General features: G+C 41.4%; 1 protein-coding gene across 1 annotated transcript; it reads left to right on the forward strand. All coding sequences in view use genetic code 11, as the record gives it.

Annotated features, from left to right (window-relative positions):
- Positions 1 to 1,778: 1,778 nt before the first annotated feature.
- On the forward strand, positions 1,779 to 16,905 carry EGR_05337 (hypothetical protein; the record flags this gene model as incomplete). Its single annotated transcript, XM_024494586.1, has 23 exons — positions 1,779 to 1,822; positions 1,921 to 2,067; positions 2,109 to 2,184; positions 2,260 to 2,415; positions 3,558 to 3,749; positions 3,919 to 4,202; positions 4,574 to 4,718; positions 5,259 to 5,468; positions 5,651 to 5,745; positions 6,021 to 6,474; positions 6,997 to 7,585; positions 9,918 to 10,069; positions 10,407 to 10,673; positions 10,777 to 10,902; positions 11,137 to 11,423; positions 11,976 to 12,183; positions 13,197 to 13,292; positions 13,365 to 13,449; positions 13,521 to 13,579; positions 13,915 to 14,194; positions 14,453 to 14,774; positions 15,512 to 15,875; positions 16,576 to 16,905. 23 exons carry the CDS (start codon positions 1,779 to 1,781, stop codon positions 16,903 to 16,905), a joined length of 4,968 nt encoding a protein of 1,655 aa, XP_024351057.1.
- Between the last annotated feature and the right edge of the window lie 760 nt (positions 16,906 to 17,665).

Raw genomic sequence — 17,665 nt, forward strand, 5'->3', positions numbered from 1 at the left:
GAATGTAAAGCTGCGATTTACTTTATAAATAATTTATTTTCAAGAGCCTATTTCGCAACATTTAATGGCCAAATATTAAGAACTAAAAACTGCTGCTTAGATCCGATGTTATCTTGCCAAGGTCTAGTATTAGACCAAATCACATTTTATCATTACTTTTGCCATCTTTGTTTATCTATCTCGATCAGCAGGAATAGATTTAGTTTGCGAGTTTTAAATGCCTCAGGTTTTGTGGTTTTTGCTTATGTTTAGTGAATATTGAAGTACATAACTTAACGGTCTCATCACTAGAGTTCCATTTTATTGTTCAAAAATAGGCGTTATATTCTTATCTGTTCTCAACTTTGGGTCTGCGGTGTTTGAGGGCCGCGTTCTTCCTAGCTTCGCTTAGTTGAATGTTGGCTAGCACTCTTGTTTGCAATTTAGACATTTCACCTTCAAGTGCATTCCCTTATGTTCAGATAAATGTCTCCTCTTCTAACTTGGTGGCTGTGTTCTGAAGTTACTACCACCCCATTATTCTTAAATTAATACGAACTAATTGGCTCTTGCCATAGGTGCAGCATCAGAATATTTTGCTCGTTTTTTGCCACTGTTGAGCGCTTTTTATGTAAGGACCATGTCTTTTATAGCACAGTTAGTTTTATGCTTCCAAATCGTACAATTTGTTTCTTTATGTACTCGGGTTTTTCTCTTAGAATGGTTTCATTAGCTGATTCACCGGACGGTGGGAAGTGGTATCAACGATGTGATTTATTTGATCTGAAACGCCTAAAGGAGGTACTGATTCTGCAGGAAAAAACTGATATTTTAGGGCTCTGCCACTGACAGAAAAGTTTTCGCAGGAAATTTGGGTGATGTATACTACCTTGCTGATAGTCACAATTTCTGGGTTTTTCATCGGAACAATGAAATTTTGTTGCAAAACTATCTCAGTAAGTCCCTAAAGTAGAATGCTTACACTTATTTAAATAGAAGAAGGAATTTTTAGGGTCTACGAGTTATCTGAGTTGAATGCTGTGTTCATAGAGAGCAATGAGGACAAACTAGAGGTTTTTTTACCTGAAACAACTGAATTGCTGCAGCTTCCGGTAAGGTTCCACTTTATTCTCATGCAGTAGATGACTTTGGCGAATATTGTAGACGTCAAGGCTAAATCTTGGGCTGATGGTATTCACTAATTTGTGCTTAATACCTACTGTAGGCGCCGCTGACGTAATGATTTATACGGCCGATTCTAGGCTGATCATTTTGTCGAACATTACAAGACAGTCTTTTCACAATGCTGTTTTAAACAAAGATGTCGACTTTTTTGCAACTAAACTGCGGCACTCGGTCCTGAGAGAAAGCGCATCACCACTGGCATTGTTGTGTGCTACGAAACGACCTCAAATAGCTGTTACAGTTTCGTTAGTAAGTTTTATTTAATGCGATTTAACATAATCCTAGGAACCACTTATGAAAGTAGCTACATTTGAGAACTCAATGACAAATATGTACTTGGAGCAGGATTTGTTGTGCTTTATGCATCTGGTGGAACATTCTTTGCTCTTTGTTAAGTACGAGTACATCGGATCAGGTTACTTCGCCGTACTTACGCGTCAGGTTTGCAATTAATGTTGTAATGGTTGTAATCACAGCACCAAATGCTTATCTTTAATGCGATTGCGCGCGTTTGTTGCGGGGTGTTATGTGACATTTCCAGCGTTATTGACTTCGCAATTAAACTGGAAAAGGAAGACGGAAGGTCTATGTCATTCGATTTGTATACCCTTCATATGAGTTCGGATGGTCTCTCCTTTGAGGTGCGGACTTATCCCGCGTAAGATACAAACTGCTTAATCATCGCAGCCGCTTCTATTAATTAATTTTTCATCAGCGATCGTGACATTTTACGGTTTGACTTCGTCTTTACCGTAGACGGAAGCTGCGTATTTCCATGCCACTCACGACACAGTTCTCGTCGATGTTTTCTCGAAATCATTTGAGTTCTGAACCAATTCTGGTAGAACAGGAGGGCATACATCTTAAAGTTTCCACCTTCTTGATAACGGACCTGGCAGACCAGTATGTACTCTTGCCTTTTATTAGTTGAATAACAACTAAAGTTTGAAAGTCTTGGTGCAGGAGAAGAGGTTTGCTGAAGCTAGACAATTTGCAATGCGACACAATCTAAGTACCCTCGTGAGTCCTTAATATTTATTCAATTTGCGAAACCTGTCTTGCATTACTGTCTGTGAGACGCATTTCTTCTTTCAGCTCATATCGCAGTTTGAGTTTTTGGCCTGTCTTGAAACTCTGGTGGCAAACGCAGAGAAAATTAGTGTCCCTCTTGATGCTGCGACAACTAATATGGTGATTTCCGACTGTGACTCAATCTGTGAACGAGCTATCAAGCTTCTTGATGATTTTACGGTGCGTCCGGCCGCATTTCCCGTTAAATTTGTGAAGCCATCTTTGAATATTTCTAGGAAGTTATTCTGTTATGTGCTCTCCTTGCATAGTTTCGTCGTCAAACTGTTTCAAATCGCTCGCATTAATTTCAATGGTTGCATTTTATTTTTACGATGGCACCGTAGGAATTCGTTATATCTAGCCATTATCCGATTTTACTCCTTTTTTACTATCTCCCCTACCAGTTGAAAGATACCTGAGGTTAAAGTTTCTCGTTTAAGGTGTTGGAATCGTCAAAAGCAATTGTCCAATTGACGATAAGTGGCGTTATACCGTGCCTGGGTAAACAGCCCCATCTCTTGGAAAGAGTTTTTAATAAGGTGTGTTCATTATAATATTTGTCTTTTGGAATGCATCTAATTCGATCTATCTTCGTTTTTTTTTTCAGTTGCCACAGCATGCAGAAGCACGAGAGGTTTGATATTGCATTTTGTAATTCCTATCTGTGATAGACCGTTTCGACTGCACTAAAACGCTTGGAAGCATTTCGCAAGCTACGAAAGTATCGAGATCTTAGGTGTGTATCACAGGTTTTTGTTTACATTTTTTGTGCTATAACGTTTTCTACTATGCATTAGTTTTTTTTTTCAGTTATATTTCATGGAAGAAGTTTACTTCATCTAAAATTACGGCAGAGTTTGTTGAATGCTTCATCAAGTGGGAGGAATACAGTGATGGCTTTATGATTTGGCAAATGTTTAAGGTAAGGCAAAAATAATTTCATTCATTGCTTAGATTTTAGTATTTGGCTACTGGGATTTCTTAGAGATCTTACCAAGTTTTTATATCTTCTCATTCGGTACACATTTTAATATTTTGTTTTTTTGTGGGTGATTATTTATTAATTAGATCAAAACGTAATTTTTGGAACTTATTTAGAAGAATTAGTTCATAGGTGTAATTATGTGCCTGGTTTTTTTTAGAATATTCGTATATCATAGTGTGCCACGGTCGACGCAAATGCGTAGTTAGCGCTGTTTGAAGTGTATGTTGACTGAAACCAGCACACTCAAGCCGTTCAGTTTCTGTGAATGATAATAGGTTCGCGAATTTTCACTTTGATTGTTAAAATACCTTAAATGGTATTTCCTCTTGGCTTTCAGACGGATTTAACGTCGGACTTGACTTTGCATTCGGTTAATGCCTTCCTCTCCATCCTCTCACTTAAGCCACTCTCATCTGGTTGCGAAAATCCCGAAATTGAGGGGCTTTTGGTGGAGACGGAGAATGCATTGCATGTCTGGTTAGGTACAGAGTTGGTTCCGGCACTGGTGTCCAACTGTCCTTCTGCTTTGGTGAGTGGACTTTATTTCTTGTTTTGAATTTATTGCTTCATTTTCTACTTAAAGATCTCCCTTTGTTCTCAAAGTTGAGTTATTAGCTTTCACTCGGTATTTGGATGAGTTTACAAATTTGAATCACATCCTATGAATGATAGACTGGTTTACCTCTCTCCTATCCTAGCCACTCTTATCTAAGTGGTTGGTGAACCGCGTAAAGCGGCTTGAAGGTTCTATCAAGAGTTCTGGTGGCCATCATTATTTTGATTGGCCGGAGACTGCCATTACCTGGGCGGAGGGGCTGCTGAGCAAGGTCAAACCAGCATCTTGTCAAGATGAAGTGACATCGCAAGAAGAGGTGGACTTTCTTATCTCCGGTCTTTATAGTCGGAGTGCAGAGGTGGATCCTTTCTACGACGTTCGTTGTCTTTTGTTTGATCTGATCACCATCAAGGACCTTCTTGATAAGTATGTCTGAGCATCTACATTTGGTCTCTTCAGAAATCATAGGTTAACAAAATAAAGAAATCAATCAGTGATTTTCTTTATATCCCTAGACCACCGTGCTAATCATTCACTGAGGTAATTTCTACAGCTTGGCAAACGCGTCACTCATTGTTCTTTTTGTTTGAACGGTACTCTACCACAATTACTCTATATTTTTCTGCATTTTATTGACGAGATTGTATAGTAATACCTTATAAATTCAATTGATGAAAAGTTCCGGGAATTACATATGCTAATTAAGAAAACGTTTCCTTATAATTTTATTGTCAGGCCAAGGAGTTGTGTCTCTAAACGAACAATCCAGCTTGACAACCCGACTCACTCTTCTTTAGGTACAACTTTAAGCTGGATCTGGACAGCTGCGGGACTATGGATGCGAAATCGGTTGCATTTAAGCTTATGGATGTTGCTGTTACTTCACATAGTGATTCTGATAAAAACACGTCTCTGGTGGACCGAGTGGCCAATTTCATAAGGGTCAGCATTGGATTTCTTTCCCTTTTCATCTCTCAAAAACTCCCTCAAACTTGTTTCACAGTATTATTAGTAGTTTATACATAGTGAGCTTAAAACAGTAGCGAGGTACTGTTTGGTGTATTTACCTGGCGATTTGGTTGTGGTATAGCCATCCAATGGTACTAACCTGAAGCTATAGCTTACCACCCTCTTAGTTAGATTTTAATTCTGTTTTTCCCAATATATGCGCATTTTCCTTGATGTAAAGTGCTAATTTTAGAGTTATTTCTTCATATATCCTAAATCCCATAAGTAGTTAAAATGGTTGGTTGGTTTGTCTGCCACCCCTCGGACAGCCAATTTCCTATTTCCGATTATTATTATATGATCGGGATTTGAATTGTTAATCTCTACTGAATCGCAATACGAAGTTGTTTATCTATACGCTTCACGATAGATATTAATACTCCCAACTGTTGGCTTTTATTTTCTTACGCGTTAGTAGCGTATCTTGATTTTAGACAAAAACCAGTTCTTTAAACGCACTTATTGCGTTGATAGGAAAGGGGTCTGCATGCTGACAGTGTCTACTGTGACTACTGTTTCGACCTTTTGACTGCGTTCAATTCGAATAAATTGTCCCAGACCACTGCAACGTTCACGGTTGATGGGAAGCAATTGACTCCAACTGAATCGATCACCACAGCTGATTTGATTCACCGTACTTGTTTGGTTGCTTCGTGGATCACATCACTGGACTATCGATGCAAGGTGGATGGATACACAATCCCTATTTTTTTCAATGAGGTTTTATGGGCCTTAAGCTCAACGTTATTCACTAAACTCTCTTCGAACAAACAACAAGTATTGAGAGAGTTTGCATGCCATTCGACTTAAAGTCGTGTCATGATTGCAGTTTTGAGATTCATTATTTTCCCTATGCCTACACCCAGATTGCCCAATTTCTGGCGAAAGTCACTCCGATGCCTTGGCCAGCTCAGCTCCACGTATTTGTGGACTCCGTTCTTGCTGACTGCATTCTGGGTCGGTTTGAAAGTGTGCACGCAGCCATACGGGGACTTTTACGTCGGTCTAATAGAGCAAAGGCCACCAGCATTCTTTTAAGGCGAGTGCACTCATTGCTACCATGTCCTCTTTTATCACTATTAGAGAGTTACAGATACTCATATCGACTATGAATTGGCGCCGCCAATGCCTTCCATTGTTCAAAACTGCACATAGAATTCTGTATAAGCTACTACTACTTATTGGCAGTAATTTTATCGGTGTGAGATGATAGTACTGCTGTATCCACGTGATCAGGTATGGGGTTGAACTGGACATGCGCCCCGGCTTCGGTCTGGCTCGCAGCCTGTTTGGCCTGTTGTTGCATGCGTCACCGCCGTGGATGCCTGCTCCGTGTTCGAGTCTACCTGTGTCACGTTCTCCTCGCACCCGCCAAGAAGTGTTGGCGGACGCACTTCAGGTGGCGCGACTTCTTGCAGCGCCGAGCGAATACTCCACCGACTCCACTATCACTGCCTCCCACACACTGGCTCTCATCCACCTACGCCTCGCTCTCCACCAAACACTCCTCCGTCCCACCGATCACCTCCATGACGTTCACCAGCGTGTTCACTATCTTCTCTCCATAGTGTTTGAGGAGGTGCTTACCCTCGGGCGAACGGGTGGTCAGAGTTTCGTGGAGACTTTGTTCACCGAGGTCCTCCACGATCTGGCGGCGCTATGGGACGTAACCCGTTGCAGTTTTGAGTGTGTATGTCGAGTTTGTGGAGTCTTTTACTGGCCTTTTTATGAATTCAACGAAATTTTGTAGGAATTTTGTATTATGTGATGGTACTATTTTAGGTCTTTTTTTCGATGGTTAAAACCGTAGCTTTATGATCACTGTTTTAACTTGATCGTTAATGTCAATGAAGAAATCAACCAGAAGAACTCTCGTATTAACATAATATCGTTTATTTGTTTCGTGTAGTGATTTAAATTGTTTGGACTGCAAATCATCTCAATATGATAGAATCAAATGTAGATAATGAATCTTTGAAATAGCAAAACTCCCATGATTAACCGTTTCTTTTATCCCTCATGCAACTTATCAGGCGGTAATTAGCGTCTAACCTATGGATGATTCAATAAATTCCAAGTTAGTTTTTTATTATAATTTGCTGGGGTACATCGTTCACATCTCTCGGATTCTGCGAAAGTAAGTTGAGATATTGTTGTACGGTGATCGCGTCTATATGGAAAGTGAAATTGTGCTTTATATCCATTTTTGTAGGCTCCCTTGTACCTCGAGGTGTTTGCATGCACCGCTCTGGAGGCCACTAGACTCTGCGGTCCTCACTCAACCGTTGGAAAAGAAGCAGCACATTGGCTTAGATATGTTCAAGTGGGACAGAAAATCCTGAGGCATTTGGAGGTGTGCAAAGGCGACGGCGATGTTTTCATCCTACACCACCTTCCCATACCAGGCAGGTCTGACGAGACAATCCTGCCATTTGCCTTCAAGCACTCCCCCAGTGGTGGTCCCTTTGACTCCCAAAACGTTGCGCTCTTCAACCTCCTCCTGCAGTGGACACGAACAGAGCAGGTGGGAAAATTGGAGGAAGCGGATGTGGATGTTCTTTTTGTTGAGGCATGGCTAACCGATAAGCCCTCTGAGACTGTTGTCATGGTGATGAAGCAACTCCTTGAACGCCTGAAGATGAAGTCCGAAGGGGATGTGGTCAATCCTCGAATAGCACATCGATTCGTCGCCGGGAAACTCATGCCGTTCATTGCCGAATTGGCGGTCAGGTCGCAGTTTGACCAAGTGGCCTTTTTGCTGGAGTGTGTACGTGATCTACTCGAGAGTGCATTCAGTAGAGGTAATTTTTTGGAAGTTGGGAAATGTCTGGTGCTGATGTATCAAATAACATGCAATAGCATGGGAAGGTTGAATAATTTTAGGGTAATTTTTAGTGTGAACAGTTAGAAAATCATGATTTTTATATGTACGATTTGGCACTTTGATTACTTATCATCGTGTATCCACTGTTGGGGTTTTTGGTATCATATGCAATTCATTTAACCCTCTTAATTTTTCACTAGTATTGTGTTACAAACAAATTATGATACAAATTTTCCGTGCAGCTCTTTTTTAGAGCATGTCCTTGTCTGTGGGAGCATTCATATTCCAACATCATAGATGCAGGTCTTGTGCCATTGCTTGCCAAATAGAATTGGAACGTTTGTGAGATAAATACTACGACTATCTTCAAATTTTAAACGAACATACCAGAGATAGGAGATTTTGATTTGTTTTAGTAAACGCCTTTGCGTTGTTTCTTTTTCAGGAGTAATATCTTCCAAACACAGATGTGTTCTCATCTTGCTGTCGTGTGTAACCACCACTTTCTCCAAAATTTCACAGCGGTTTTCTGTAAGTTTCGGATGCAATCTTAAGCTGCTACCTGGAAAAGATCCATTCGTTTCTTAGGTGAAACTCAAGCTAGTATTGGTAGCATCTTTACAATATCTTCCTCGTTTTGATTAAGTGCTACTTTCAAAAGGGAACTATAGTTTTTTATGTGCGTGTTGTCTCTGATCAAGGAATGTCCTTCAGATCGTATGTTCAAAATGGAACTGCTTTAATGGTAAATGTACATCTATGGCAAAAAAAATCCGAGTTTCGGGGGGGGCGCGAGGATATGGAGCAGACAGGTAGAGCTTTAATGGGTCCCTCAACTCAACTACCCAGCAGCGTGTTACCCAGGTCAGATGTATAGTACTCAATGACTGGTAGTTAACAGTTAAAATGTATTTCAATGCATTCCCATATGATCAGAAACTGTCAGAGCTGAGATTTTATGTGTCACAATGCCCTTAGGTGTGTCCCAAAAATACGACCGTTCTTACTATGGCAGGGACGCTGTAGTACCACGTTTCTGCCTAAATCAACCCAATGGCGGAATCCGAGAATATGCTGCCCATTACTTCATTTGTCCGTCGTTTGGTGAGGTGTCTTGTAGAAAAAATGTCTTATCGGTCAGAGGACACCTCCTGCTTGTTGTTACACTAACGCGCCTATTCCAGATGGTCTTATTTCTCATCAATTTGGATTGAAATTTCAACGATTTCGTTAAGCTTCATATTAATCTATTGGGGTTTCATGTGACTTTTCCTGTTCCAATTTCCAAGTGTTCCACTTTCCGATCTTCACCCCGACGGGCTAATTTGCTGTTAGGCCTAAAAAATAATTTCATGCCCATTTTTAGGGTGGAAAAACATTTTTGGAGTGTTAATACGCAATTAAAGAAGTATGTTAACAGAGAGAAACTTGTGAATAAATAAGCCCTGCTTCTCCACTACAGTGATGTTTGTAACGCCAATGATTAGACGTTTTTCTTGCATAGTAATTTATTTATAAAGTAGTTTACCGTGGTACACCCCATCGTTCTGCCTGTAAATATATGCAAAACTTAGCGTCCACCGTTAGGAGTTTTGCCAAATCTCATGTATTATTTACACTGTACTCCGATAGCATTATTTAGTTCACGATTAACTAGGATCTGGCCTCTCCTTTAGAGAGGGTACCTGTGTGTATACATTTCCAGTGTTACGAAGTCCTCCAGCCCAGCACTATGATTGGAAAATCACATTTTCGGGTAATTGTAGTCGTCGCTTTCAGTCTTGAATGAATGAGGTTCGAAGATTTTCTAACATTTGACGAAAACTTTTTTCGAACTTTCAACCACTCCAGCCTCCTAACTCCCCGGATTGATGTCTAATTTATTTCGCAAATGTTAATCTGCTACGTTAATGGTTGAAATTTTTGTTATAGAAAACGACACTTTTACAGGGCCCATTTGAGAAATGGCAATTTTCTCTTTTTGACGGGGAAGAAGTGCGCCAAGACGTGAGTCTAGAAACAGCGCAGGCTTTGTCTTCTGAGCCACTGCAATGGCTTTTGCAAATGGTCCAATATATGGAAAAAAGTGGTGAGAACACCGCTCGTAAATTTCATCTTTTAGTGCTGTGTGTGGCATTGTATTTTCTTCTGGTCTCGCAGCTGCGATGATAAGGTTTATAACAGCTGAGACTCCAAGTAATGTGTACATCACACAGTGTCTGAGATGCGCCTGTGCTTGTCCAAACTTTATTTTAAGATTAATAGTATGATAAGTTTGACTCTTCTAAGAGTACCCTTTTGTCATTCAGGCGACGCGGAGACCATTACAGTTTTGATCTCGGAAGGTTTGCGTCTTGCAGTAGAATATGCAACCAAGTTGGATCTGGTGATCTCTGTCTCACTTCCCATGGTCGGGGCACTGACGTCGCTCTGCTTTGAAGAAGTCTACGACGGTTCCCTGGTAGAGTTTGCATTATTTTTTCTCACCTCACGCCTACTATTTAATCACAGCCCGATAAATCTTTATTTCTCAAAACAGGATGCTTAAAAGTAGAAAATGGTTATTGCATAGATTTTATCAAAAAATTTATCCTTCTTCCTAAGGATTTGACAAATGATTTACAACAAAATTACTATTTTGGGACCTGATCCCAAATTTGAAATCCGCTGCCACCCGCGTATAGACATAAAAGAACTATTAAAATAAGTTGGGAATATTTTGGTCAACACCCTATACCACCAGGTTTTAATGAGTACTTGAATTTAATAAGTATCTTGAAGTTTTAAATATGTTTAAGAGAGTCGCTGAGAGCAGCGTCCAAGAGGATCCCACTGTTGAGATGTCAGTTGTGAACGCACGAAGGGACTTGATGGAGCACTTGTTTGCCGTCTTGCGTGAGCACGTCAATCAGTGGATGAGCCACGCTCTAGGTCGTCTCTTCTGTGCCCCGCGTCTCGACCTGCCTCTGGCTTTTGGCCTTGCCGTCAACTTGCCCTTCTCCACAAGCGGATCTCAGCTGCGCCAAATCGTTGCGGCTAACCCTCGAGCGGCAAACAGGATTCAGGTCCGTTTCTCCAATTTATTTTTCACTTGAAAACATCTTTTACTCTGTCAGCTGACACTGTGTGTGTGTACGTAGCAAAAGGTTATTTTGACACCTAACTTAGGTCATCGCTTCAATGATGTTCAAGGCAGCTGCCTACCTTCCCATTGAAGCCTCACAACAAATGATCGAAATGGCTCAAGGCCTTTTTATGAACGCCAAGTGGGACGCTGCTTTGCGTATCTATGGAGTGAGTGTTTTTCTTGACATAGATGTTAACGTTTTCAGTGGTTTTTCGAGGCGAAACATGGTCATTTAACGCTCAACTTATAGAAGATACTTATGCCCTTGGAAAAGTACTCACGAATTGCGATACATAAAATGAGCTAAAGTCATTTCTCCCACAGTATTAGTGTGCGATCCTTTGTGTTTTATCCTAATAGTACGCTTGCAGTAATTTAGCACTTTCAGTACGTTTTAACAGTTGCGCCTAAGCCGCCGTGATCCTCGTCCAGACGTTGTGCTTGGCCATTTGCTGGATATTTTGCCTCACCTCTGTCGCCCATTTTCCGTCACCAATCCGCTCTCGCTTGACAGTAGCACTGGCGACTCGAGACCCTTGCCTCCCATCAGTCAGATAGTTGAATTTTGCGAAGATTTTCATCAGGATGTCCGACAGGCTCTGCTTAAACACCTGGAGATTCTTCTTCAGACATCTTTCTCGCAGAAGCTTAGTGCCTCTGGAGCGGTCGATGATCTGAAGAGTTTTAGGTTAGTAAATATCGTTTTCTGCCTCCTCTACTGCCACTTGAACACACCGGTAATTACCCAACCTAACGAATTGTATTATCGTCAATCCACTTCTTTTTAATAGCTAGCTTATTTTATATATATTCTTCGTTCATAAACTAATCTTAAATTTTTTTTAAGACATCCGTCAGGTGTAAACTGAAAATTCTTTCACTGAGTGTTGTATGCTTGGTCTATGGTATTTTGATGCGTCAAAGACAGGCGATAAGATCAATTTCCTTAATTTACGACAATTTTAGTGAGTTTCGCTCGCCTGAGATCTCTTGTTTCATTAGCGATTTACCGATTATTTAAAAGAGAACCTTTTAGGCGATTTTGATAAGTTATGAAAAAGATACTTTAGTAGAAGAGCAGTGTGTGGTGTTAACCTTCAGATCATCCACATTAAAGTCTATATTTGTTTTAATTGTGGTGCTTATTGTGACCTGTAACAGTGGAATAAGTGGCTGATTCTCTTGAATTAGATGTGTACTGTTTTAAGGTGGAGAATGACTTTTGCTTCTCTTTACCCAGAGAGTATTCTGAAGCAAAGTTGGGTCGTGCTTCGGATGTCCACAAGGCCCTTCTACAATTCGCTTTTCCTGGCAGCGACTTCAGGGAGGAGACCCTTGTTACCTTCCTTAAGCGTAACTTTGCGACAACCTCCCCATACGACTACGAGCAGCTGTATTTTCTTCTCGACTGTATCGGTTGCTACGAGGATATGGATCAGGCTCCCAGGGTGGGTTGGCAATGTTCAAACAGACCTTTTTGAGTATCGCATGAATTGATGACTTTAGTTAAGTGGAATCTATATCTGCACAAAAAGGTATATAGCACTAAGTTATCTTCGAATATCAAAGCGTTTTACTCGTCTAACTCTCCGTCACCGGATTCATTCTTTACCAATAGATAATGGCTTTGTATAAACTTCCTCTTGGTGTAGAGATGGCTGTTTCTCCTTTGAGCATGTTCTCACACTGAAACATTCGCATTACTACTGTACTTTGTTGTATTCAACAATTTGTAATGAAAATTTTGTCGCAACCATCAACTTTTACGTAAAAATTTTGCTAAAAACGCCGGCAGATCACTGACGGTCTTATCAAAGTAGGGGAAACCCACCGATGTGTAGTCGGATTTAGGCAGCTGATTTACCTAAAAGTTGGGTTTCGTGTTTTGAACAAATAAATACAGCTCTTCTTCAAAAGCATGCACACTAAAGAAATTTCATTTGTCATGGCTGGATGGTATTTACGACTGAGTAAATGTATAAACTACCCCTGTGATCTTGCTTGTCAGTTATTCACACGTCTTGATATACCGGACTCTTATTTAAGAGGCATATTAATTAATTGATAAGGCCTTGCTATAATGCCGGTCGATGTCAAACAATGGTCAGTACTTGTATGGGCAAATAAATTTTGTTTCATCACAAATCCTCCGTAAGGGTTAAATTATGCAAGACAACTTAACGCTATTACCTGCCTTTCATATACTGTGTACAAACGCTGTTTCTCTGTCTAGCATTTAACATTGAATACCTTGAAAGTATGACTAAACGCCTTTTTCTCCTTTTTGAAGCCATGTCAAGATTGTTTCTTTGTTAAAATGTACCTTTTTCCACATTCTATAGTTGACACCTAAAGATCGGCAGTTGCAAGCGTTTAAAGCAAATTAGTCTTATGAAAAGTTAACAATCCGCGAATATCTGAGATGAGTTCTTCATGCACCTGTATTCACATTATTTTCTAGATGTGCGCCCTTCTAGAGTTTCTCCAGCGCTACAACTTTAGGCCCACACGAGATGCATTGTCTAATCAAAGCCTAGCTGCGCCAAGTACCGAGGACGTGAGTTTTGTCCCTACCAATTTACCTGACTTATAATTTAAATGAAATGCTACTTTGTACTCACTCCCACAGTCCCCTGGTTCCCAAGACTTACTTCTGAAGAAGCATCGTCTTCCGTTCCATCCACTCTGCAGCGCGTCTGGCTTTGTTTATTTCGGTAAGCCCATCCGCCTATAGCCACAAATGTTGCCCTAACATCCAGTAATCGGGTTTTACACCTCCCTTTAGAGAAAGAAATTGACTACTCGAATGTGTATAAGTGGCTTAAGTTGGATGACTTTATGAAGGTAAGCAATTACGGGTTTGTACTTCAATTTATGACGTTGGGGAGCAATAAATTCAGTGCGACCACTTGCGTGACATATTCCGATGTGTTTATTCCACAATTCTAACCTGCCCCGCCTACTGTTGAAACAAACTTTTTTGATTAAGGAATCGCTAACCATAACAATTGAAAATGATGGCACTTCAGTTCGGACAGTCACTTTTCCATCTATCTTTTCCACTTCCATATCTGCCTCACCTTGCTTGTGCGTCACTGTTGGGTCAGAAGGCGCATCGCCTTTCTTTCTTACGTGCTCATTTTTAAGGATATATTAAGTGTACTTTTATTCTTTTGTAGTGGAATCTATCAGATAATATTCGCATCGCAGTTGTGTCCAATAGTCTCAAGAGCCTGCAGAAGAATGGGCTGTTGAGATTGATGCCTCTTAAGGTTGTCCCCTCAACTTTACCCGTCGCCACCAAATTCTTCCACCACACTCTTCCAGTCCAGCGTGCATCTCCAGAGGTCTGGGAGGAGGCGCTAGCCTGTAAACGCATCATTCGTTCCTGTCTACTGCGTGCTTACCAACACTTACTTCCTGTGAAAAACAGAATGAAACTTCTCATGTTTCTTGGAGGTATCGCATGTTCTCCATTATTTTTGCTGTTAATTAAGTTACACTTTAAAGTTCCTCTTAAGCATTTTTCCTTACTTACCTGATTACTAGATTACACCGAATAGAATAGTTGATGTTGCGTTATTGTGCCTTGATGCTTTCGGTACTTGCCCATAGCTTTCGATATTCTGAGGATTCGTACACCATTATTGTAGTATGTAATGTTCTTAAAAATACATGGCTGCCGGCTTACTCTAAACTTCATGTTTCTGTTGGCAGAGACTTTCTCGCGTTTTGAAGACGGTTCAATAAAGTTGATGTTCTTAAAGATGGCAGTGCGTCTAATTAGCGGCTGGGGAACCAACGAGGACACCAGTAGTAGTGCGGCGCATTCGCGCTCATCTTCCTCCGCCTTGCTCGCTGACGGAAGCACAGCCTCCTCGACGCGCTCTTCGATGCAGATGGGCCGCCGTGTCTCTCAGTGCATCAAAAGAGCCCTGGAAGAAGCCGAACTGTGTCGTCAGAAATTAGCTGTCGAGGCCTGTCTGCACCGCTACTGTATCACTCGCTTCTGGCCTGACATTCTCACCCGAGCTGCATCGTAAGCGCATCCCATCTATCATATGCCACTCATCAGTGTTGCCAATGTCTCATTTCAGTCGCGCATATGACTGATGCAGTTCCTCCCCTTTTCCCCAATTTATTACCAACCTCATCGTCCTCCAGTTACGGCTCTGCTTCCGTTTGATTAGAATCTTCACTGATGTTTCATAACGTTATCGTGCCAAACAGTTAAATGGGCGTAGGCTGATACGGGCATAGGAATGTGGCTCAAAATAAACTTCTGAGGATTTTTTTCCCGTGTTTCCACAAACATGGATACCACGGTGTTTTATTCTAAATATTTCATCTTTAATTTATTAAGACAATAAGCGAGTTTACTTCGTTGCCTTGATTGGGATTCGCCCTCTGTTGCCACATTTTTGATTCTACTGAGGTTACTTAATCTCCCTTCCACATAGCCTATCCATTCACGTCATTGCACAAACAGCGATATTATTATCGTGAAGTGCTTTTTTTGTGTAATCAGTGCAAAATTCATGCATTTGATGCCAAAATACCTAGGCCCGCCTTATTGGTCACATTCCCGTCTTTCAATAGAACTAATAGCTTCTTGTCAACAGTTGGTGTTCTTAAACTGGCGCCTCCAAACAAATACCCTTCTTTACCATTCCATTGTTCAACTTTGTTTTGCATAACCTGTTCAGTGCAGTACGATTGCCCAAATAGATGCTGTTTAGTGTTATTGCACACTGTTATTCCCATCTGCCTCTACAGCTCCTCGGCGCTCGTGGATCTCTTGCTGAATAAGTCTTGTCTGGTCTATGGTTCGGATGTTCGCGATGCGGTGGTGGCCTATCACCGTCGAGAGGAAGTCCTGGTGATGCTAAGAGGTGCGTTGAAGGAGCTGCTCTCTCTGCAGGGCGTCAACTTCGACTCGTGGGCGCGCCAGGTGCTGTGGCAGCGTTTGCGTCTTCCCAAGTCCATTCGTCCTTCCGAGTGGTCAGAGATCGGGTCCACTGATAATGGCGGCGGTGAGGCGGTTGACTTAAACGCCACAGCCATCATCTTTGATCTCGACAGCTCGGTTCTTCTACCTGGTGAACAGGCTGATCTTACATTCGACACCACCATTACCTCGGTATCACTCCTTTACCTCATATGTGTATACGTGCATTTCATAATCTGCGTGTCATCTTACTCCTGGACTTGACGCCTTTGCATTTACCTCTCCATAAGTCACCTGTCACGTTACTTGACTCTGGTCAGTTTTATGTAGATAATTGCTTCAATTACATTTTGTCAAAAAGTCCCTGCAAACTTCTGTACTAAAGACACGTATCTGAGGCATATACCTTTTAAATAACTTCTGCCAGATAAATATTTCACTTGTAACTGACTTTTTGCTGCCAAACCATTATGTAATACTCATTTTCACATAAGAATGTATAAATTAAAGCCTTAGCCTTGTATGTTTTATCATTCCTACTAAAAAACCATTCTTTTTCTTTTGTAAAAGTTATAGCTTGTAAGGTAGGAGTTATCTTTTTTAATTGACTAGTAAATCTGGAAGCTAATTTATTTTACGTATTAGTTCATTTCTCGTTCTTATTAATTTATACATTGCATTGAATGGAAACTGGATACTTTTTTCTCATATAAGCGGTCTGTTCTGTGCCATTGAATCGGCCCATGCTCGTGCAGTTGTCAGCACGAGATACTGCCTTGCACATGAAAATCGAGGTTAAGTAACCACCAAATCGCATTACAGGACTGGTCAGTAAATGCGCGAAATATGCGATTCCGTGCAGTTTTTGTTTATACCCATACGTGTGCTTCAGCCCACCATCTTCGATATTCGGAAGTCAGAGGGTCATGGCGAGGCCGCTGAGCCAGTGGAGAGCGACTTTTTGTTGGGGGAGTTTATGGTCACGGCCGCTGCAACTGGAGGTGGTGGGGGCGATGAGGTGACCCGAATTCTGTCTGAGTGGTGTCTACTGCGTCCACTGACCCCAGACGTACTGCAGTCCCTCAGCGCACAGGAGGTGAAGAAACGGTGGCGCACGGTGCAATTCACCCTCCGCTGTCGCAAACTGCCCTTCTCCGATCCCTCTGTCTCGCAGGTGATCGAATATCTTCGTAGCCTTGCCGCAATAGCCAGGCAGAAGTGACCTTTTGCATTGTGTTTGCTCTATTGATCTGTTACAACTTGCTACTTTTATACACGAGGCTTTCCATTTCTACTGGCTTTTGTCTTATGACCAAACTCCACTTCGAGGTACTAGTCAAACATGACCTTGGAGGCTCCTGGAAAGTTCATCGATGACCTGACCGCCTGCTTTCTATATGCAGTCCAGTCTTTTTTGCTTTTGTAAGGTTAAGAATCCAAAAAATCCAAAATTCCTTGTCCGACGTTGGGTGCGCGCAGCCAGATATGGTCCTTCGCATGAGTGAGGCTGGCCATTACTATTCGTACCACTAGCCTTTTGTGCTTAGTCTGGCCATTTCTGTGAATTGGATGCATCCCACAAATATTGCATCGCTGTCCATTAACTCACCCTTTTGATTAACGGCTTTCTTTTGCTTCATTTTTAATAGACGCGTTTCTACGTTTTATCGCAACCCTTCTGAGGTGGAGACAGTTACGATTCCCAATGCTAAGTCCACTTAAGCTGCTCGAGACGGTTTGAATAAATGCCACGGTGAAACCGTTACCATCAATTAATCATAGCTACAGATCGCTCAGTGTCCATTAGTGGAGCACCATGAGATCGTGATGATATTTTGGACTAATGGCAAATTGTTTAACTGCATGAGTATATCTACGTGACATGGACAATGCAGTTCAATTGGAACCTCAGTAGAATTGTTCCAGTTTTCGTTTATTTTAAAGCACCGTTCAAATGTGAGGGCGCCTAAGGAATGTCACTG

Source organism: Echinococcus granulosus (genome assembly GCF_000524195.1).
Source record: "Echinococcus granulosus chromosome Unknown EG_S00038, whole genome shotgun sequence".
Taxonomy (NCBI): domain Eukaryota; kingdom Metazoa; phylum Platyhelminthes; class Cestoda; order Cyclophyllidea; family Taeniidae; genus Echinococcus; species Echinococcus granulosus.